A 22619-nucleotide genomic window follows, 5' to 3' on the forward strand; every position below is an offset into this window, starting at 1 on the left:
TGAAATAATTGACAAAAAACCTCCTGGAACTAATGTGATTATGGCAAAGTTGTAGGATACAAGATTAATATATGAAAGGCTACATATTGTATGAGTCCAAATATATAGCATTCTGGAAAAGACAATTGTCTTCTTATTGCTTCCATAGAGGTAACAAAAAGATCAGCGGCTGTCAGGGGTTGGAGGCAGGGAAGGATGGAGAGCAGAACACAGAGGTCATTTAGGGAAGTAAAAGTATTCTTTCTGCATGATAATACAAGGGTAGATATATGTCATTATATATTTGTCCAAACTCAGAATATATAACATCAAGAATGAACCTTCATGTTAAATATGTTCTTTGAGTAATAATGATGTATCAGTGTAAGTTTACTGATTATAATAAACATACCACTCTGATGTAAAATGTTGATAATGGGGGAGGTTCTGTGCGTGTGTAGAGACAGGGAGTATATGGAAAAATCTCTGTACTTTCTGCTCAATTTTGTGTGAACCTAAAACTGCTGTAAAAAAAATAAAGTTTATTAATTTAAAAAAATTTAGTAATTTTAATTTAAAATAGGATTGAAAATATCAAACATCATTATACATATTGTTTAGTAAAAGCTTTTTTTCAAACATATATGAATATAAATACAAATGTGTGTGTGTAAATAGGGTCTCGATATGAAATATGTCTTTCTGTCAAAAAGGTTTAAAAGCCACTGATGTAAAAGCTGTATGTTTCTTTTGCTTGAAACATAAATAAATTATTGCTTCTCCTCTTTTAGAAACAAATTTTAACATACCTGCTCCAACATAATTTACAGCTTTAGCAGCTCTGACTGCAGCTTCTCCAAGCTTTTTTCTTACTTCAGGTTTAATACCAGGCTATGGAAAAGTATTTAAATAAATTTCCATTAGTACCTTGCCCCACTAGGAATTTCCATTAATATCCAATATTACATCTATGTGTATCAAATATTGCATTAAAGAAATAATAATAAAGATAAAAAGCTAACTTTTATCGTGACAGTTTAACTGTTACATTACCAAAGTTTAATGGTTCTGCTAGTAATTTCTATGAATTGCAGCTGTTTCTTAGCATAATGATATATCTTTGTCCCTTGTTCCTACATAACAACTTTTATAACTATATGTCTACTTAAAATATGAAAACTTGGAACCATCCCTATTTTAAGATGATAAAGCAATCTGGTTCATGTGAGAAAGGTTAAAAAAGAAAAAGAAATCTATGTCAGTAAGTAGGCAAAGCTTTTAAAGTTTTAAAAACTGTGCTCTACATATCTATATTTAAGTTGTCACTGAAAATAAGGCTTTACTGAAATTATTGTTGACATTTATTTCAAATGGTATAATAGGCTCTGCAATAGAAATTAAAATTTTAATGAGAATAAGAATCTGATTAACCAGAAAACTCAGATTCCTGACCAAACAGAACTATATGCTGATAAAAACATGTATGGCAGCCCTGACCAGGATGGGCTGGTTGGTTGGGCATCATCCTGCAAAGCTAAAGGTTGCTGGTTCGGTTCCTGGTCAGGACACATGCCTGGGTTACAGGCTTGGTCCCTGGTAGGGGGCACATACAAGAGGCAACCGAATATGTTTCTCTTTCACACTGATGTTTCTCTCCCTCTCTTTTTCCCTTCCCTTCTTTCTAAAAATAAATACATAAAAATTTTTTTTTAAAAAGAAAGAAAGAAAAACACATGTGTAGTCTGCCCTTATCCATTGATGCCATAAGATTTCATCACACTATTCAGAACAGTGTACAATTTAAAAATTACGAATGTTCTGGAATTTTATTTTATTTTTGGATTTTTTGATTTAATAATTTTGAACCACAATTGACCAATGTGGGGAGGTAACACTGTTTATTACCTTGAGCAAGAAAAGAAGCCTAGGGCAGTAGCAGGTTCCAAAGAAATGTAAATCCAAAAATAAGTAATGCTAGGAGTAGGTCTTGACTCAGATAACAACCTAAACCAATCCAGAGGTCAGCTTGAAGAAATACAAACAATTCTGAGGGGCAAAATGTGTCAGATAAGAGCAATTCTCTCTCCTCCACAATATGACAGGAAGATGACTAATATATTTTAGGAGCATCTTAAATAGCAGTTAAAACAAGTCTTCTTCATAGAAGATACATTCCACTAATCAGACCATACCATTCCTTAAACATTCCGGTTAATTACAATTTAAAATCTGGATGGAAATACTATACAGCTGCTCACGTTAAGTCAGAGCCTTGGATCAGAGAAGATTCCTAGAAACTATCCAGATGGAACATAGCCCTGTTGTGCCCTCTGGATGGTAGCCCCTCCTCATCCCCACACTGTGGTGGGACCTCATCCTTACACTACTGCTGGGAAGTGGCTGTCCAGCAGGACTTGGGGAAGCTTACGAACTTCTTTACAAGGTCCTTACCCCTGGGGCTTCCTCAATGATCTTCTGATGCCTCCTCTGTACACTACAGTCTCTTTCAAACAAATACACAGCATTGCCATGGTGATCACCAAACACCTGGACTTCTACATGCCTATTTGAAAGCAAACATATGTGTTAACATACTTTGTTAGGGATGACAAATATCGCATTCAATGAGCCAGACTATTGGCCAAGGTCACCAGGATTCCTCTAGTTTTATTTTATAAGTAAGATGGGATATTTTGACCTCAAAATAAAGGATATGGATTAGAAACAGAACTATAATAAATTTTATTAACGCCCAATGAAAAACTTTCAATTTATTAGATGAACATTAAAGAAAAAAATATGAAATGACTGGAAATAAGAAAAGAGAGAAAACATAGGAGACTATATTTATGACCTTAGAGTAGGGACAAGGTACAAATATGAACTATTAAGGGAAATATTATTTAAAAAGTAGTTATAGTCTTATTTCATATATCCTCAAAAAGCCAATAAAAACTTCTTTGTGATCAGATTTTTAAAAATCAACTCTCATAGTCAGATTTTATAAACTGTGGCAGATTGAAAATTAAAATGGCTCATCTGTAAAATACTAAGAAATATATTAATATGGCTCCTTAGTTTTTAAGACTATACTGACATTAAATCATAAAAAACAAAAAAGGCACTTTAATGATGAATATAAAGTAGGAAAGTTACGAGAAATCATACTAAGAGTAAATACACATACCACTTATGAAAACAAGGCTAACAGACCATCTGGGGAACACAACAAAGCGTTCTTCCCAATACGCTTATTTTGATATGGTTCACACTGTAGTTTCCCTCATATATTCACCATCTTAATATAGAAATGAAAGATCAGCAACTGTTTTCCCTGTTGACTTTTTAAAACAAAAATTGTCCAACATATGAGAAAATTTAAAAAACCCAGGAAATCTTATAAATGTACTTTTCAGCACAGTGGCTCAGAGCTGATCTTTTTTGTTCACCCCATGAAGTACTTTATTAAACCACTTGAAAGAATTTACTTTCTTGAAATGTCATTTCTATGGGATATTCCATCTGAAAATTTTCCCACCTGTCCAACACAGCAGGAGCTGATTTCTTCCTTTGGGATTTGCCTTCTTGGTCTTTCCTCCTCTTTTTATTTATCCTTAAGCTACCATCACCAAATACATTCTTGTTATTATTATTATTGTGAACAAACTGTTAACTGTGACTTCAAATAATAAGAGATTTTATTTTACTTTCATTTGTCCCTTCTCTAGTGTTCTTTCTTTATTAGATCTGTTTCTAACCTGTATCATTTTCCTTCTCTCTGAAGAACTTATGTTATCATTTCTTGCAAGGCAAGTTTCCTGCTGACAAATTTACTCAATTTTTGTTTTTGTGAGGACATCTCTATTTTCCCTTCATGTCTGAAGGATAATTCCATTGCATACAGAATTTTAGGTCTGTGTTCTTTTCCTTTCAACACTTAATACATTTCACTCCTCTTGATTCTTGCTTGCATGGTTTCTGTGAGAAGTCTGATACACCAGTGGCCCCCAACCTTCTTGGCACCAGGGACCAGTCTCATGGAAGACAATTTTTTCATGGAGTAGGATGGTGGTGGGGATGGTTTGGGAATGATTGGAGTGCATTACATTCAAGCTCATCTCCTGCTGTGTGGCCCGATTCCTATCAGGGCCAGACCAGACTAGTACCAGTACCTGGCCTGGAGGTTGGGGACCCCTGTTACTATAGGAAGGTGTTTTCCCCCTTCTGGCTTTGTCCAAGATTTTCTATTTGTCTTTGTTTCCCTGAAGTTTGAGTATAATTTTAAAACTTCTTTGATACTTATCCTGTTTGATGTCCCGGTTCTGTAGTTCAGTGTCTGTCATTAATTTTGGGAAAATTTTGGCCATTATTACTTGAACTAGTTCTCCCACTCCTTTCTCTCTTTCTTTTTATATTCAGATAAGCACATATTACATCTTCTTAAATTATCCAACAGTTCTTAGATAGTTATGTTGTATTTGTTTGTTTTCATTCTTATAGCTCTTTGTTTTTGTTAGGCAAGTTTCCACTGACATATGGTCAAAATCACTGATTCTTCAGCTGTATTCAGTTTACTGGTGAGTCCATTAAATGCATTATTTTTCTTTAAAAAAAAAACAAGGAAGACTTTTTAAAAATTCTCACTCAAGGACATGCTTAGAGAGGGGAAGGGAGGGAGAGGGAGAGAAACACTGATGTGAGAGAGAAACATCAGTCGGTTGCCTCTCATAAGCATCCTGTCTGGGGTCAAAATCACAACCTAGGCATGTGCCCTGACTGGGAATCAAACCCATGATCTTTTGGTTTAAAGGATGATGCTCCAACCAACCAAGCCACACAGGCCAGGGATAATACAATCTTCATCTGTTACAATTTTTTTTTCTAGCATTTTCTTTTGATTTTTTTTTTCCATAAGATTTCCAACTCTCTGCTTACATTACCCATCTGTTCTTGCATGTTTTTGACTTGCTCCATTACAGCTCTTAACATATTAACTGGTTACTTTAAATTCCATAGAAAATCTTCAAATTTCTGCCACATCTCAGTCTAGTTCTGAAGCTTGCTTTGTCACTTCAAACTGTGCTTTTTCTTGACTTTTAGTATGACCTATAATTTTTTTCTTAGAAGCCAGATACGATGTATCACATACCGGTGTGGAGAGCAGGATTCATAAAATGGTTTTGGTCTGGTCAAGATTGGATAAAGTATATAAAACAAAGTGGAGTCACTCATGTTAATCAAGATGGCTCCCAGTCAGCCATGACACTTAGGTTCAAGAAGGAAACTACCTGAATCACTCCAGGGACCTTGCCAAATGCCTGCCAGAGCAGCGCACCCAAGATGTCAGGACACAGACGTGTCTGCAGAGAGGGCACACCTACTGACAGAACACCGGAGTCTCTTGACCAGAGCCATGGCGTTTACCAGCTCAATCAGAGACCAAGAATTTGCGTATAATCGAGGTGGACTTCAGAGCCACCACTGCGCCAGCTGATCTCCTCCCCAGAAATGCTGTCCTCTGCTGTTCTGAAGGCATCTGCTGCCAGAGGCTCTGTCCAGCCAACCACCGATAAGGACCCTGCAGACTCTGCCTTGTAAGACACTGACACTTGTTTCTGTCTCCCAGATCTGATGCAGCTAAGACTCTTGGACTCGGGTTCATTAACAGGCTCTGCCCCCTCTTGTGTGTTGTGCTCTTGATTTGCTGTGTGTTTAGTAACATTAAGTTTGGATTGATTTGCATGTGAAAACTGCATTAATAAACTAAGGATATCATAGTCACCTGTGTTGCCTCACTGTTGCTCTTCAGTGCCACGTAAGGGAGATTTCGGATCACCAGTCCGGGAAGGCCAAGGCCTTCTGGGCCCCCAGTGCTTTTGGTTCTCATTCACCTGCGCCCTACAGCTTAAGCAAGACATTAGGGGGCTGATTTTCAGGAAAGACTGACTCGAGACGACCCTTTCGGGGTCCACTCAAAACAACCAGGAACTGAGATAACAGGCCTTTAATGTTTTACAGTGGGTCAACCTGGCTTGGAGATATGCCGTGTTTAATGTATGCAGTAGCTGTAGATGCCAGAGACTTCACTTTCCCCTAGTGTCCTTGTTTCTGTTTTGTTTTCTCCTGTTGTCTATGGGCTTCCCCAAGGACTGCTTCCTAAACAGTCTGTGCCTTGCAGCTCTTTCTGGTGTAATCCGCTGTTATTATATGGGAGCCCCGGTGACTTGGTAAGGCGTAGGGGAGGGAAAGCATTCTATAATCTTAGATTAAATCTCAGTGTTTTAGTGGGTATGACTGCTTCAGAAGCATTTTTCTTTTTTCACCCTTAGGTAAAATAAGCAGGTTAGAGGTTAGATTTGGCTAACTGCCCTTCCCCAGAACAAAAAGGGTTCTGGCAGTTTCCCTTGGAGTGCTGGCCTTTGTTATTGAGAATCAACTATTCTGGGCCTATTTCAAAAGGTTACTTTTCGACTCCCCTTACTCCAAAATTTTGGGACATTTTGCTTAGATTTTCACCGTAAGAACCTGGTGGGGTTTCTGGCAATAAAACTAATTAAAATGGGGGGGGATCCCCCTAACACTGGAGTCCAAAGAACTACTCACTATCAAGCTAGTCCACAATCAGCCTCCAGTACTTTGTCAAAATTCCCACCTAAATGTTCCTACCTGTTTATGGCTCCAGCAGCTTCTGCTCCTGGTAGTTAGTTGATCTTGGCTGTGACTGCCTGTATTCACATGCGTGCTCAGATTTCAGGGTGATGGCTTGCCCTGTGGCCTCAATTCTCTTATGGGGCTAAAAGTCATTGACTTTCATTCTGTTCAGCTTTTTTCTTGTTCTCCAGATGTGACATCTTCTAAACTCTTTACACACTGGAGTTGAAGAGTATGTTTTTCAAATTTCAATTATAAAATTCTACCACTTTACTGACTCTCCCTTATCTTTTAGCTGATCCAAGGAAGAAGACACTATAGCAGAGACTCCAGGTTCTGAAAGGAACATGTTGGGACCACATGAAGAGCAAAACACATTTTTTATTCTGAGGTCCCCAAAGTTTGAAACATTTTTACTCTGGCTACTTACAAAGAAAGGTTTTGATTCCATAGTCTCAAATCACTTGTGTTATTTTCCTTTTGCTGACTGATCTTTTCCGTTGTTTGACCTAACTTAGAGGTTGTGGAGCACAGTGTCTTGAGAACCAGGAGGTGTATAAAATCCTAGCCACTCCAATCAGCCATGCTGGGGTCTGGCTAAACAGGTAGATATGGCTGGATTCTATTAGGAATGCCTTGATCTTTTCTAAACGTTCTCAAGTTTTTATTTTCCTATTTACATTTTAAATTTATCTAGAATATATATTGACTATGAAGTGAGAATGAAATCCAGTTTCTTTTATTACCCTCCAAATAGTATACTTTGAAGACTATTTTCAATCCTAGCCTTTCAGATAAATGCAATAGCTGATTAGATCTGTAAAACACCTTGGTATCTATTTTTCTCAGTTATCAGCACCATCTTGACAATTTTTTGGCACAGAAATATATGGAAATATATATAAAAATACTTATAGAATGAGATTATGAGTGACTTTGTTTTCCAACTCTTGAATTTTCCAAAAGTTTGTAATATATTCATATTACTTCTATATTTCATAAAATATTATTGATGCCTATCATGAAAAAAGTAGTATGCCAAGTAATAATATATAGGGGGAAATTAAAAAAAAAAAATATATATATATATATACTGGCAGGTCCTTGATTCCCAGGAGCTTCCCAGCTATTAGGGGAATAAATTAAAATGTGAGGTAATATATAGCTAACATTTCGCAGGGAAAGAATCTACACTTTCAAAAAATGTTGCAGGCATGAAGTTACAGTCATCAAAACAGCTAGCTGATGCCTCCATAGCAATTCTAAGTGAAGAGTAGCCAACTTGGATACTCAGCCTATTCCTTCTGGAAGATGCTGGAAGGGAGCCCTAACTTATCTTAGAATCCCGTCCATTCCTTACTTCCCACTAACAGGTGGCACATGTTGTACTCTCCTAATCAACGGGCCTATTTTGAGGATTTTTTTTTTTTTTTTTAACAAACAAACTCTAAATGAATTGCCATGCTCAGGGACAGTTTTAAGCTTTGTATGTCTGAAACAAAAACAATTTGGAGGAGGCCCTCATTAAAAAGAAGATAAAATTAGATATAGGCATTTGGAAGAGGTTCATGCAAGGGAAGGTCTTGAAACTTCAGTTCATTACATTCAAGGTAAAGCCTTCTCTGGTCACGGTTCCTAAATGAATTATTCTTTATAAAGTCACTTGACATATAGGACACCTATATCTACATACTTATAACTATATAAATTACCAAAAAAATCCATGGAACAGGAAGCTTTAATCAGTACCTTATTTTAAGCAATAGACACAAAAATAAAATTCCAGAAAATACAAAAAATATTAGAAATTTACATGGCATTTGTTATTGTGGCACCGGAAGAAGCAGTTTAGTGCAGTGGCTTGGAGTGTGAATTTTGGAGGCAAACTGCCTGGGTTGAAATCCAACCTTCACTACTTCTTAGCTGGGAGATCTCAAGAAAGTTATGTGACTACTCTGTTGCTCTGCATTATCACCTGCAAAATGGAAATAGTACCCATGTAAAGAGGTTCTTGCAAGAATAAGATTAGAATTTGTTGGTATATGTAAAATATAGAAACTGGCACATTGTAAGTTTAATATAAGTGTGAGCTGTTAGTATTATTTGTTAACATATCACTTACAATTACAATTCAATTTAGGTAACTATTTCCATTTTCTGAGCATCTCAGTAGATGCTTATGGAGTTCTATAAAATACAGCTTAATTTCTTATAAAATTTTTTTGTTTTAAAAAGACCCTAAATTCCATCCAAAAATAATAAATGGAATGAACTAATGGCATATCAATATAATGGAACCATTAAAGCTCAATAAAAAGAATGAGGTAGCCCTGGCTGGTGTGGCTCAGTGGATTGAATACTGGCCTAAGAACCAAAGGATCACTGGTTTCATCCCTGGTCAGGGCACATGACTGGGTTGCAGGCCAGGTCCCCAATTGGGGGCACGTGAGAGGCAATCACACATTGATGTTTCTGTTTCTTTCTCCCTCCCTTCCCCTCTTTCTAAAAATAAATAAATAAAATCTTTAAAAGAAAAAAAGAATGACGTAGATCTATATTTACTGACATGGAAAGATATCTGATATAATATTAGCATATAATATTATATGAGATTCTATTTCTGTCCTTCTCTATGTATGTTTTCTTCTGTCTGTATATGTATAAATGTTTCTATTTACATGGAAAATGCCTGGAAGTATGCATGCCATACCATAAAAGTGGGTACATCAGGAGTGGGATTGGGGAATTTATGTACTTATATTCTATTAGAAATTTGTATTTTATATAATGTGCATGCATTTATAATTTAAAAAATATGAGTCAGAAACAAAAGCTAAGCCCACCTTGGAGTGTCCACAAACTTCTCAATCAGCATAGCATCATCATTGAAAGACTTCTTAGCTTCCCTCCGTGCTGATTCTAACTGTTCTTGAAATTCTTTTTCAGATCTAGCAATCCTCATACCCTAAGATGGAAAGATGGTTATGACTACAACATAAATAAAACAAAGAGGACTAGCTGAAATAGAAAACACCAGCACACACAATCTTACTTTTCCTCCTCCACCGCGGACGGCTTTAATCATAACAGGATAACCAATTCTTCCAGCATGCTCTCTCAGGCACTGGTCTGTTTGGTCCTCGCCATGATAACCTTCCACAACAGGTACTCCAGCAGCAGCCATTATGGATTTGGATGTACTTCAGAATAAAAAACAAAACAAAACCTTGAGATGCCCAAATTCTATCAAATATTTTGTACAAGAAAAAGAAATATGGCCCAGTCTATAAAACATAATGGAACTTTTAAAAGAAAGCATCCCATAGATAAAGAACTACAGTCTGACACAGCAAATATTAATACAAATATTAAAATATCTGTTAATTTTCCTCAATCCAGTTGTTTTTATCCCTCCCAAATTAGCATTATTGATTAGAAATACTAATGAGCTAAATATTTTCTGTAATTCACTGGAGTGGCAGATAAGACAAGCTATGCCTACAACAACCAAAGGGTATTATTCACATGTCTATTGTAGGTGAAACAAACAATTTTAATTGACCTTGCTATTTAAAAGATATAAACTCATACCTCTTTATACCCATGTCTCTAATTGCAGACGAAGGAGGACCTATAAAAATAATTCCTTCTTGCTTACATAGTTCGGCAAATTCCATGTTTTCTGAAAGAAAACCATATCCTGGATGGATAGCCTAGAAGCGAGAAATGAAAAGACAGCTTTGCTCGTGCTCCACTGGCACACGTGAGGCAGCTGTGGTCATTTTCCTCAGGGAGGCCTCTCCCTATGCCAGTGATCAGTACACTATGGTCTATATCAAAATCTGTTCCAAACAGATGTTTGAAACATTCATACACAAGTTCTGAAACCTTACATGAACCAGAAGAATCTGTATTTCTTTTTATTGTGGTAACATATACATAACATAAACCTCCATTTTAACCATTTTTAAGTGTATAATTCAGTGACATTCACAATGCTGTGCAACCATTACCATCAACCATCTCCAGAACATTTCCATCACTCCAAATGGAAGCTCTGCACCCATTAAACATTAATTCCCTATTCCCTAGTAACTTCTGTCCTATAAATTTTACTTTCTGTCTCTATGAATTTTATTCTAGGGACCTGATATAAGGGGAATTGTACAATACTTACCCTTTGTGTCTGGCTTATTTCACTTAGCATATTTCCGAGGTTCATTCATGTAGTAGCATGTATCAGAATTCCATTCTTTTTCTAAGGCTGAATAATATTGCCCTGTATGTATATATTCCACATTTTGTTTATCATTGCACCTTTTGGCTCTTATGAAAAATGCTGCTATAAACATTGATGTACACGTATCTCTTTGAGTCCATGCTTTAAATTCTTTTAGGTATATATCTACAAGTGGAATGGATGGATCAGCCAGTATAGAAGAATCTGTATTTTAATCTAAAATAATACTGCGATTAGGGTAGAACATCAGGGAATATTTGTAAGTAGGAGTAAAGGTAATGGGGATTTCTCAGCTCCGCCTTGGTATAAAGCTGGCCTAGAACTGAAACCATGTGACCCAAAAGCTGAGAATAACACACGAGGACAATAATGCCTCATTTATCTGCAGGTCACTATGTGCCCATGCCACCTTTCTGAAAAAACAAACAACAACAACAAAAGAAACCTGAGAAGCAAACAGGAAGTCATATATATTAAAGTCTGTATATACTTTAGTAGAGAAGACTCACTCAGACTTTTGCCTAGTTATTTGCAAGTTACTCAGAGTTTTAACAAATTTATCTGGCTTTCTAGCTCACAGAAGAGGAAAATCGGGACCAAAGGACAGCATTATTTCTCAGGGCAAACATACTGACAGGAAAAAGGGAAGAAACAGGAAAGCAAATACAGCTTAGATTACTTCGTGAGGGATGAAGCAACTCTCTCTCCAACTTCAGTAGTCCTCAGGGCATTTTTGTTCTTCTAAAATAATAATTAAGTATGTATTATAATTATAACCAAGTGAATGTAAAGAAAAAAGCTCCATCAACTCTATTTCAGAATAGTTACATTCAAAGAACATTTCAAAATTGAAGGGGTAAGCTTCTGATGCTTGGGAAACTCATGACTAGAAAAACCCACATCCTGCTGGTGGCAAACAACAAAATTTTAAATACTGAATAAAATGTTGAAAGTCACATATTTTTTTTTTATAATTTATTTATTTGTTTGTTTTTGTTTTTATTTATTTTATTTTTTTAGAGAGAGGGGAAAGGAGAGAGGGAGAGAAACATCACTGTGTGGTTGCCTCTTACTCACGGCCCCAACTGGGGACCTGATGTGCAACCTAGTCATGTGCCCTGACTGGGAATCAAACCAGAGACACTTGGCTCATAGGCCGACGCTCAATCCACTGAGCCACAGCAGCCAGGGCTTGAAAGTCACATTTTGATGTCACTTGAAATTTTGTTTCTTTTAAACCAATCTTCAAGTTTAGACATTTTCTATGAAATTGTCAAATGCTTTTTATGTTAGGCAAAGTGGCAAAGTTCTACAGTCAGTTCTCCCTAGTTTTTTTTTTTAAACAATTAATTAATTAATTAGTTTGTTTATTTATTTATTTTTAGAGAGAGGGGAAAGGAGAAAGAGAGGGAGAGAAACATCACTGTGTGGTTGCCTCTCACTCGCGCCCCCAACTGGGGACCTGACGTGCAACCTAGTCATGTGCTCTGACTGGGAATCAAACCAGCGACGCTTGGTTCGCAGGCCAATGCTCAATCCACTGAGCCACAGCAGCCAGGCCCTCTCCCTAGTTTTTTAACAGCTTTTTTTTGACGTATGATTTACAATATATAGTTTCATGAACTTAGTAAATTTATACAACTGTGCAACTATTACTACAACCCAGTTTTATAACAGACTACTTCTATTATTCAAAAAAGTTCCTGTGTGCCCATGTGCATAACTAATTCTTACTTCCAGAACCAAGCAACTACTGACCTGCTGTCTCGATGGTTTCACCTTTCTTAGAAATTTCATAGAAACGGAATCATACAGTACACAGTCTTATGTACCTGACTTCTTTAACAGCATAATTTTTTGAGGTTCATCCATTTTGTTGTATGCCACAGTAGTCGATTTCTTTTTACAGAATTAATTCCACTATGGCTATACCACATTTAGTTTATACATGCATTTGGATTTTTTTTCCCATTTGGGGCCATGATGGACATTCATACAAGTCTATTTTTCATTTCTCTTGGGTAAATGCTCGGGAGGGCAACTGTTAGGTCAAAATATGGTAAGTATATGTGTAACTTTTTAAAACCCAGTCAAATAGTTTTCTAAAGTAATTGTGCTACTTTGCATTTCTACTAACAATGTATAGGGTTGTCCAAAATGTTTGTTATGTTTTTCTCCATACAATGGCACTAGTGGTGCTTAGTGGTCTTGAACGTCATTCAAAACAATTTTGTTAGATTGTATTGTGACAGCTGTCATATCAGCGTGAATTTAAAAAGAAACTTATCAAAATTGGTAAATTTTTGTGCAGCCATTTTAATATTGAAGATGGAAGAAGATAGGCAACATTTTTCGTGTATTATGCTTTATTTTTTCAAGAAAGGTAAAAACACAACTGAAATGCAAACAAAATTTATGCAGTGTATGGAGATGGTGCTGTGAGTGAATGTGTCAAAAGTGCTTTGCAAAGTTTCTTGGTATTATTTGCATTTTGGCCAAACAAGTCTTGCTGTGGGGCTGTCTTATACATGGTAAAATGTTTAGCAGCACTGCTGGCCTCTACCTATTAGAAGCCAATAGCGGGCGATAGCCGACAAACTTAAAATAACCAAATCAATAAAGTCAAATGAAAAATATGCCTTTCATTCTAAAGACAAAACATAATGAACTTTTTGGCCAAACCAGTATGATGATTCCCAGTTTCTCCATATCCCTGCCAACATTTGGTATCATCAGTCTTTGATTTCAGTGGGTGCATAATGCTATAGCATTAAAAAGAAATTTTTATTGATAATTATTAACATACCATAAACTTACCCAATCCCATAATTTCTGTATATTCAGAGTTGTATAACTATCACCATTATCTAAAATACTGAATAAGACCTAATAACGAAAGTTTTCTTTGCCCCAAAAAGAAAACCTATGTCTCTCAGCAGTTATTCCCCAGTCCCTACATACCCTCAGCTCTAGGTAACCACTAATTTACTTTGTCTCTATAGATTTGACTAGCTTGGACATTCCATATAAATGGATCATACAATATATATAGTCTTTTGTGACTGTCTTCTTCTACTGAACACAATATTTTCAAGGCCCATTCATTTTTTTAGCATATATCAGTACTTTATTTCTTTTTATTGCTGAATAATATTCCATTCTGTGGATATAGCACATTTTATTTATCCATTCATCAGTTGATGGGTATTTGGATGATTTCCACTTTTTGGCTATTAATAATGTTATAAACATTCATGTGTAAGTTTGGATACATGTTTTCATTTTGTTTAGGTACATATTTAAGAAGTGGAGTTATGGTTTATATGATAACTCTATGTTTGACTTCTGAAGAACTGACAAACTGTCTTCCAAAGTGGCTGCACAAGTTTACATACCAACCAACAAAAAAAATTTTTTTTTTCTGAGTGTTTTCATCCAACCAACAAATTTGAGTGTTCCAATTCCTCTAACACCTTGTCAACACTTGTTGTTATGTCTTTTTGATTTATAGCATCCTATAAATCAAGTATGAAGTGGTATTTACTGTGATTTTAATGTCAATTTCTTTAATGGCTAATATATTGAGTATCTTTTAATAGGTCTATTGGCCATTTGTGAATCTTCTTCGGTGATGGGTCTATTCAAATTTTTTGCCCATTTTTTTCAATTGCATTGTTTCTCTTCTTATTATTGCATTGTAAAGTGTTTCTTATATATTCTGGACACAAGTTCTTTATCAAATATGTTTTGCACATATTTTCTCCCAGTCCATAGCTGATTTTTAAAATATTCTTAATGGTTCCTTTTGAAGAGCAGAAGTTTAAAATTTTGAAGTCTATTTTATCAATTTTATTTTATGGATCTTGTTTATGTTATTATATCTAATAAATCTTTGCCTAACCTTCTTAAAGACTTTCTCCTATGTTTCCTTCCAGAAACTTTATAGTTTTAGCTCTTCAATTTAGGTCTGTGATATATTTCAAATTATTTTTTTAATGAAAAGTGTAAGGTAAGAGTGTAGAAACTAGACTTTAGGTTCACCTTTTTGCTTATAAATATTTAATTGTTTCTGCACCATTTGTTAAAAACACTACCCTTTCCCATTAAATGACTTTACCTTTATTCAAAAATTAATTGCCCATAAATGCGCAACTTTCTATTCTGTTTCACTGGCTTATATATTTTTCCTTCTGATAACTCACTGCATTGGTTACTATAGCCTTAAAGTGAGTTTTGAAAACCAAAAAGTCTAAACCCTACAAATTTGTTAGTCTTTTCAAAATTGTTCTAAGTATATACTAGGCCTTTTGACTATTTTAGGAACAGGCTTGTCAATTTCTACAAAATAGCCTGTTGGGCTTTTGATATAGAGTGACTTAAACCTATATCATCGCCATCTTAGCATTGATTCTTCCAATGATGTATCTATCCATTCATTTAGGACTCCTTTAATTTCCCTGGACAATGTTTCAATTTTCAATACATTGGTCTTGAACTGGTTTTGCTAACTTTGTTACTAAGTATTTGATTTTGGTTGATACTATAATGAATGTAACTGTTTCCTTAATTTCAATTTCAAAGTGTTTGTTGTTAGCTTTCCTTCTTTTGAGCAGATACTTAATTTGATAGAATTCTGATAAACTAGACAAATGTTCTCTCTTCAAACTAGAAAGAAAAGCAGCTATCTACTTGCAAATATAAAGTTCAACCACATATTCTAGGGATGGCCTCAAGAAGTTTAATTTCTCTTAAGAAGAATAATTTACTATGTCCAAACCACAGTATTCGTAAGCATTTTAATGGCTTAAAAAGGAAAAACCAATACTACTACTACCACCATTGGGCAATTTCCCTAACCTTCAGCATATATTTAACTGCCTGTTTACCTTAGCGGATCACAAAATTGCAAACCTTTTTCAATTGTTCATGCCATAGTACTGATATGCTTTTAACAGGAAAGACAGAAAACTGTAAATGGCTAAAAGTAAAAATGAATTCAGTTCTATAAATAAGTTTGTGAAAACTGTGCAGTACTTATTACTTTTATATTGTAAATAACTTCGTCAGTCTTACCTGTGCAGCAGAGATCTTGGCCACTTGAATGATTTTCTCCATAGAAAGGTAGCTCTGCTGAGAGGGAGCAGGACCAATGAAATATGCTTCATCTGCCTGTTAAAGAAACATCACATGTTTAAAAAAACCCACAACCCAGTACTCTATACAGAACTTCTTCAGGGACATACTGTTATAAATAAAAGTGCCGGCTTCCCAAAAACAATACAGAAGTACCAGCTTACATCTATGCTATAAAAGTAAGCCACTTTGAAATCTTTCGCATGAAGAAGATGTCAAAACCTGATTCTTATGTATATATCACACACCACAGAACAATGAAAGTGGCTAGAAAGCTGCATGGGCCTGCTGTGCAATGCTGGAAGTTCAGGTGAAGCTGATCACTGTCAGTGCTTGGAGACTTGCTGCGGACACAAAGAAGGACAATAGTTGAATTCATCCACGTCTGGATTCTGTATGGTGAATAATAGCTAGCTATAACTGATAACACAAATCTTGGGGGAGTAGGGTCCTTTTAGTTATAATTTTCCAGTTAAACCAAATCTGTGAAACATTGGGTCTAGGATCCCTGGGCTACTAATCAGTAGTTGCTAAGAATAGAAACCTGATCCCTCTCCTTGCACAAAGTGTGGTCTGTGCACAAGCCACAATTCTTATTGATAAGACCTTGCCTGTAAATCAACTATATCACAAAGTACACTGTTTAGTTCAACTTGTGTTATATTTGGAGAATGTTCCCAAGAAGAATTACTGAGCAGTTGAAGTTAACCCACTAAAACACTGTCAAGACTAGCAAATACAAATTGTCAACATAAAGAACCAAAATACTGACACACTAAACAAACATGGTCACTTACAAAATGTGACTTTCTGTTGTTAACATACCATGTCTACATGCATGGAATTCCTGTCAGCCTCACTATACACAGCCACAGATTGCACACCCATTCTTTTAGCTGTTCGCATCACCCGGCAGGCAATTTCTCCTCTATTGGCAATGAGGACCTTGGTAATGTTTTGTCCTAGAACACATAAAAATCATACAAAAATGTTCCTGGGGGCAAGGAATGAGCATGTGAAATAAATATTCTATGATATTAACAAACTGATAAGCATTTGTGTTGGTAAAATCAGCATAACGGAGCCTAAAATAACCATTTCAACTAATATTAGAGTGTGCATTTTTTCACAAAAATTCAAGATATCTTTATTAACATTAACTCTTAAATTAGTCGATTTTTCAACTTAAAATTAAAAGATGCTTTGTTAAACCAAAGACAACTTTGTCACTTTTCCTCTTTCATTTCTGATTTTATTCATTTGGATCTTCTCTTTTTTTCTTCATAAGTCTGGTTAAGATTTGTTAATCTCGTTTCTCTTTCAAAGAGTCAGCTCTTGGTTTCATTGATCTTTTGTATTGCTTTTTTTGATACTCTATTTTGTTTATTTCCACTCTTTAACATTTCTTGTAGTACTGGTTTGTTGGTAATTAACTTCTTTAGCTTTTTCTTCTCTGGGAAGCTCTTTATCTCCCCTCCTTTTAAATGATAGCCTTGTAGGGCAGAGTAGTCTTGGTTGTAGGTCCTTGTTTTTCAACACTTTGAATATTTCACACCAACCCCTACTGGCCTGAACTGTTTCTGTTGAGAAGTCAGCTGACAGTATTATGGAAACTCCCTTGTAGATAACTGTTTTGTTTTGCTTCTTATAAGGTTCTCTCTGTCTTTAATCTTTGCTATTTTAATTATAACGTATTTTGGTGTGGGCCTTTTTGGATTCATCTTGTTTGGGACTTTGTACTTCCTGGACTTGTGTGTACTTTTTCTTCAGCAGGTTAGGGAGGTTTTCAGTCATTATCTTTGCAAATAGGTTCCAAACCCCCTTGCTCTCTCTTTTCCTCTGGTACCCTATTATGTAACACTTGATGTGATCACAGAAGTCCCTTAAACTATTTTCATTTAATTTTTTTTCCTTTTTGCTGCTCTGATTGGGTGTTTTCTGCTACCTTATTTTCTTAGTCACTGATTGGAACCTCTGCTTCATTTAATCTGCTGTTGATTTCTTCTAGTGTATTCTTCATTTCCATTATTGTAATAATAACTAATCTTTAAATAAGTACTTTCTATGCTCCAGGTTCCATACTAAAGATTATATCTGGACTTAAATCCTTCCAATCATCATATGTAGTAGATACCCTCTGCTCCACTACCTCTACCACTCTGAGCATAAGGATACGTGGTTCTCTTGCAATATAAATAAATATTGCACCAGTTCACTGTCATCAGTGCTAAAGTGATATATTTTATTAATATATGAAATCCATGTCAACCATTACACGTGAAATAAATGTACTTTGACAGTTCATGTTTTGTTTCAAAAAAAAAAAAAAGAGAATTCCATGTAAAGTTTTATTTGAAAAAAAAGTCCTGCTACTTAAAATGCACATTATAAAGCATTGATTTAGATCACCATAGTTATGTTCTTCCAATTCAATACACTATGAGAGTCAGACAGAAATAACATAAATACAAAATGTTCTTCATATTTCTCTACATATTTTAGACTCAACAACAAGATAGTTGACATAAGAGACTCAATACTTACTAAGAAATTTATAACAAAAATCCAAAACTTCAAAAGTATATGAGAACTACTTACATTATGCACAAATTAAGGGATTAAACATTTCCATTTCTTAGTTCACAATTTAAAGCAAAGCAAAATAGTACAAAATTGTTAATACCTGTAGCTGTTGCATACTTCATGGCTCGTTGCTTCCAAGCCCATCTCCTATAAAATGAGTCCAAATGGAGTTATAATTAAATAGAATATGCAAGATCAGTCAATATTCTTTCAAAATAATCTAAATTTTTAAAAACTTGAAACCAAATCCAGATATGACCTTACTTAAACCTTACGCCTACAAAGTGATTTGCTAAGACATTCTTTGTGGGAAGAAAACTAATCTACAAATCAGGAGTTACAGTTCTGGCTGTTTCCCCTGGCAGTACGTGTCCTTGAATGAATCATTTAAACTGCTTGTTCCTGAGACTGGCATATGCCCACAGAGTCAAAGATGATTGATTGGAAAGCCAAGGTACTTCAAGATTACGTAGTTCAGTGTTTTTCAAACTTTTTTTTTTTTTTTTGTTAGAATCCAAAGTAAAAAAATTGTATTTGACTCCACAACCAGGTACAAAACAAGTGTTTCATAAAAGAAGACTTTCCTTGCATTTTGTTTCCATTCTATTCTGTTCTATTCCATTTTGTTAAATAAATTATACTGGTCAAACTACAGGTTGAAGAATTCAAATCTAACTCAACCCTCTGATAAGACAGGTTTGAACAATTAGGCCCAGAGAAGTAAAAGGAAAGGGCTGAACAAGGGAAGCAGAAAGAATGCTGGCTGTGGGACCTGCTGGAGAGGCCACCCACTGACCAGCTGCTGGTGATCCCGGGCAAGTCGCTTTACATCAGTGTTTCTGAACCTTTTTGTTTTCATTATCACCCCCTAGAAAATTTAAATACTAAGGAATAAGATTTTTGTAGGAGGGGTTGAGCTTTGAAGGGCCACAAATCATGGTGCTATCAGTTAAAAAGAAAACCACAACCCAAATAGCTTCCCTTGTGCTAAAAGCCCATAAATAGCAAACCTAGATTTAATACCTGCTCTAAGTGCTGTTTTTGTCTCTCCTGGAAATACAATCTTAATCAACGAGTCGAGTTTTCTGGTCAGCATCAGTTCTATGCCCTCCTCCCATAGAAAGAAGAGGCAATCTACATCAGAAAAACCCTTGCTGCTCCCTTCCCCCCCAAATAAGATGCCCTGGTCTTAAAACAATCCCTTCTTTTTTTTTAAATAACTCCCTTGTCCCACCCTTCTTCCTATAAAAAACTTCCACTCTGTACAAACCCTAGAAGCATCTTCTAATTACTAGATAGACTTTTGTTTCTAACACACCTAAGATTTTTTTCACTCTCTCAAGAACCAATTGTTTTTTAAAAACAACTGTTGGTGCTCAGTGCAGGCAGCCTCAAGATATCACACAATGGCATATTGATTATTTTGAATTAAAAATCACTTGAGAAGCAGCAGGAGTGGGAGGCGCTCTCTGACTTGCCTCTGTTTCTCTAAATGCAGGAAATAAATCTCTTTGTGATAGGCGCCCTACCTGGAACAGTGTTTGCCAGAATATGCGTCTTTGGTGATATTGATCACTTTAGGCTGACTAATTTTAAGAAACAGCAACATGGGAAATGTTCTGAAAACCAAGAAGTTTCCCTTTATAAGAGTACATTTACATTTGTAAGGGAAATCTTCACCTGTAAGTTTGTTTCCTTCACTGTACCAGGAAGAAGATATATAAAGTCTCTAGAAACCATTATCTGCAGAGGTGAGCACTCCATCTGCATAATAATCTTACCCTTGTTTACCGTTTTTAATCCCATAACTAACTCTCCATCCCCACCATCTTTAGTCTTGAGCTGAAGGTTGTATTTAAAGTGATGGCTATCCCCTTTTTGGTAAGTTACTTAGTTTTCTGGGATCTCTCCAACGTACACAGAAGGCATACATCTTATTAAACTTTCATTTGTTTTTCTACTGCTAATGTGTCTCACGTCAAATTTATTATTAGAGCCAGAAGAACCTTGAAGGGTAGAGGGAAAAACTTCCTCCTCATTACAGGGCAATCTATACACATATTGCCACACTCACTCAGATGTTGCCATCTGTGAAGGGCTGATGGGAAGACCCCCAGCTTTACCACTAGACTTCCACAGGACGACCTCCTCAAGAGGCTACTGCTTTCCTCTACCTTTCCAATTCAACTGACCTTACTTTCTTGATCTTCAAGGAAGGGGAATCAACAAGGTATTTTCTAGTTCATAGCATCTTCCCATTCAGATAGGTTTCTGATAAGATTCAAGACTTCATCCTGGGTGGATGTGTCTATAAAATGGCTGCTTTTTGTTAAATCCAATTTAAGATTCTTAAGTTTCAAGGCCATTGCTGACCTAAAGTTTTGTTCTGCTATTTTCTAGTGAAACAGACAGAAAACCACACACACACACACACATACCACTTAACTATAATCCTCTATCCCAACATTTTGATTGGTCTATTCCATTTTCACCCTTACCTAAGCTACAATTTAACGACTTAAAAACCAAGATTAAGAAATTGCTCCCATGAGATAATGCCACCCTATCAACATAGCTTCTATTCTCATTTCTAAAATTCTACCACTAGATTTCCTTTCTTAGTTACTAGAGAATCATGATATAAAAAGAAATGTAAATACCTTCGACACTGACAAGGTCTTTAATTCTATATGTCACTACAGCTCTAATGCTTTCCAGGTAACAGGTACTTGAGAACAATTCTATATACAACAGTGAAGGTTTAAGAGGGAGAGGGAAGAGAGAAAATGTGTCTGTATAGTATCATGATGAGCCCTGGAAATCTAGAAAATAAAACTCAGGAGAAAGAGAAGAGAACGAATACTGCTTTTACTATCTTATTTTGCTCTGGGGCGAGTCCTACAATTAAGTAGCTGAAAATCCAAGGCATCTAGTAGCTTGTGGAAAACAAAAGCAAACAAGAAATTTGATCGAAATGGTTAAGCCTGCAAAGGCCATATCTATTGATGATTCATATGCACCAGGTTCCATTTAAACCTCTTTCCATGTATTCATTTAATTTACACAATCCAAGGTACTCATATCATCTATTACAGGTACTGGTATTATCACCTCCTCGAGGCAAGGTCAAAAAATTGAAGCACAGAGATAGTAAGTAACTTGCTCAGGGTTGCTCACACACCTAGTGAGTAGCAAAGCTGAAATCCCTGACTTTTGAGTCTGTGCCCACACTGTCTTTCCAGTATGATGGAGAATGATGATGATGATGATGATTAAGCAAAGGAAGATAAAGAAGGGTACTAACTGGCCCTGGCTTGGTAGCTGAGTTGGTTAGAGCACCATCCCCATATGCCAAGGTTGAGGGTTTGATCCCTGGTCAGAGCACATACAAGAATCAACCAATCAATGCATAAATAAGTGGAACAACAAATCAATGCTTCTCTCTCTCAAATCAACAAATTAAGAAGAAAAGAATTAGATGAATCCTACCACCTGGAAGCATGAGGGTATCTTCACTGCATGAGTTACTGTCATTGAAGCTTAAGCTCAAAATTTGAAAAAGATCTGGAGTCTGTTTAGCTAGCTAGAGTGAGTCATTTGATAGCTTTGTTTAAACATGCTTACAGAGCTTTTGCTAAAACAACTTCTCAGCCCTCTGAAAGGTAAACTGGCTTTTATTAACTTGATTCGTTCCAAAAATGAGAAAGAACTCCAGCAGTCTTTGTCCGAACTGGACACCTGCTGGGGAATAGCTAAACCAAATGAGACTTTGAGGGCATCGTGGCTCCACTACTTATTAATTGTGTCACCTTGGGCAAGTCGTTGACTCCTCTGGGGTCACCAGAACCTGGATTATAAAGACACTCCCCACCCCACCCCGCAGGAAATGCAGTGAAAGCATAGGGTAACAGGTTAGGAGCTGTACAAGTGCTATTCTAGTCCTTACAGCAAGGGAGCAGGAGATGGCAGGCCCAGCTGCATGCACCCCTCAGCCACTCCTCAGAAAAGGAAAAATAGGGGCAAGCTGAGCGAT

General features: G+C 36.1%; 1 protein-coding gene across 1 annotated transcript in view; it reads right to left on the reverse strand.

Annotated features, from left to right (window-relative positions):
- The window catches only part of MCCC1 (methylcrotonyl-CoA carboxylase subunit 1), a 52064-nt gene that overhangs the window by 29067 nt on the left and 378 nt on the right, over positions 1 to 22619 (reverse strand). The window contains exons 2-9 of the mRNA XM_090274431.1: positions 18687 to 18733; positions 16829 to 16965; positions 15944 to 16039; positions 10222 to 10343; positions 9683 to 9830; positions 9474 to 9595; positions 2431 to 2542; positions 789 to 870 (exon numbers count right to left, since the gene is read on the reverse strand). Of these exons, the coding sequence (XP_090130557.1) occupies positions 789 to 870; positions 2431 to 2542; positions 9474 to 9595; positions 9683 to 9830; positions 10222 to 10343; positions 15944 to 16039; positions 16829 to 16965; positions 18687 to 18733 (866 nt within the window). The remainder of the gene's footprint in view (positions 1 to 788; positions 871 to 2430; positions 2543 to 9473; positions 9596 to 9682; positions 9831 to 10221; positions 10344 to 15943; positions 16040 to 16828; positions 16966 to 18686; positions 18734 to 22619) is intronic.

Source organism: Furipterus horrens, unplaced genomic scaffold, assembly GCF_987537825.1.
Source record: "Furipterus horrens unplaced genomic scaffold, mFurHor1.1.pri manual_scaffold_1, whole genome shotgun sequence".
NCBI classification, from domain to species: domain Eukaryota; kingdom Metazoa; phylum Chordata; class Mammalia; order Chiroptera; family Furipteridae; genus Furipterus; species Furipterus horrens.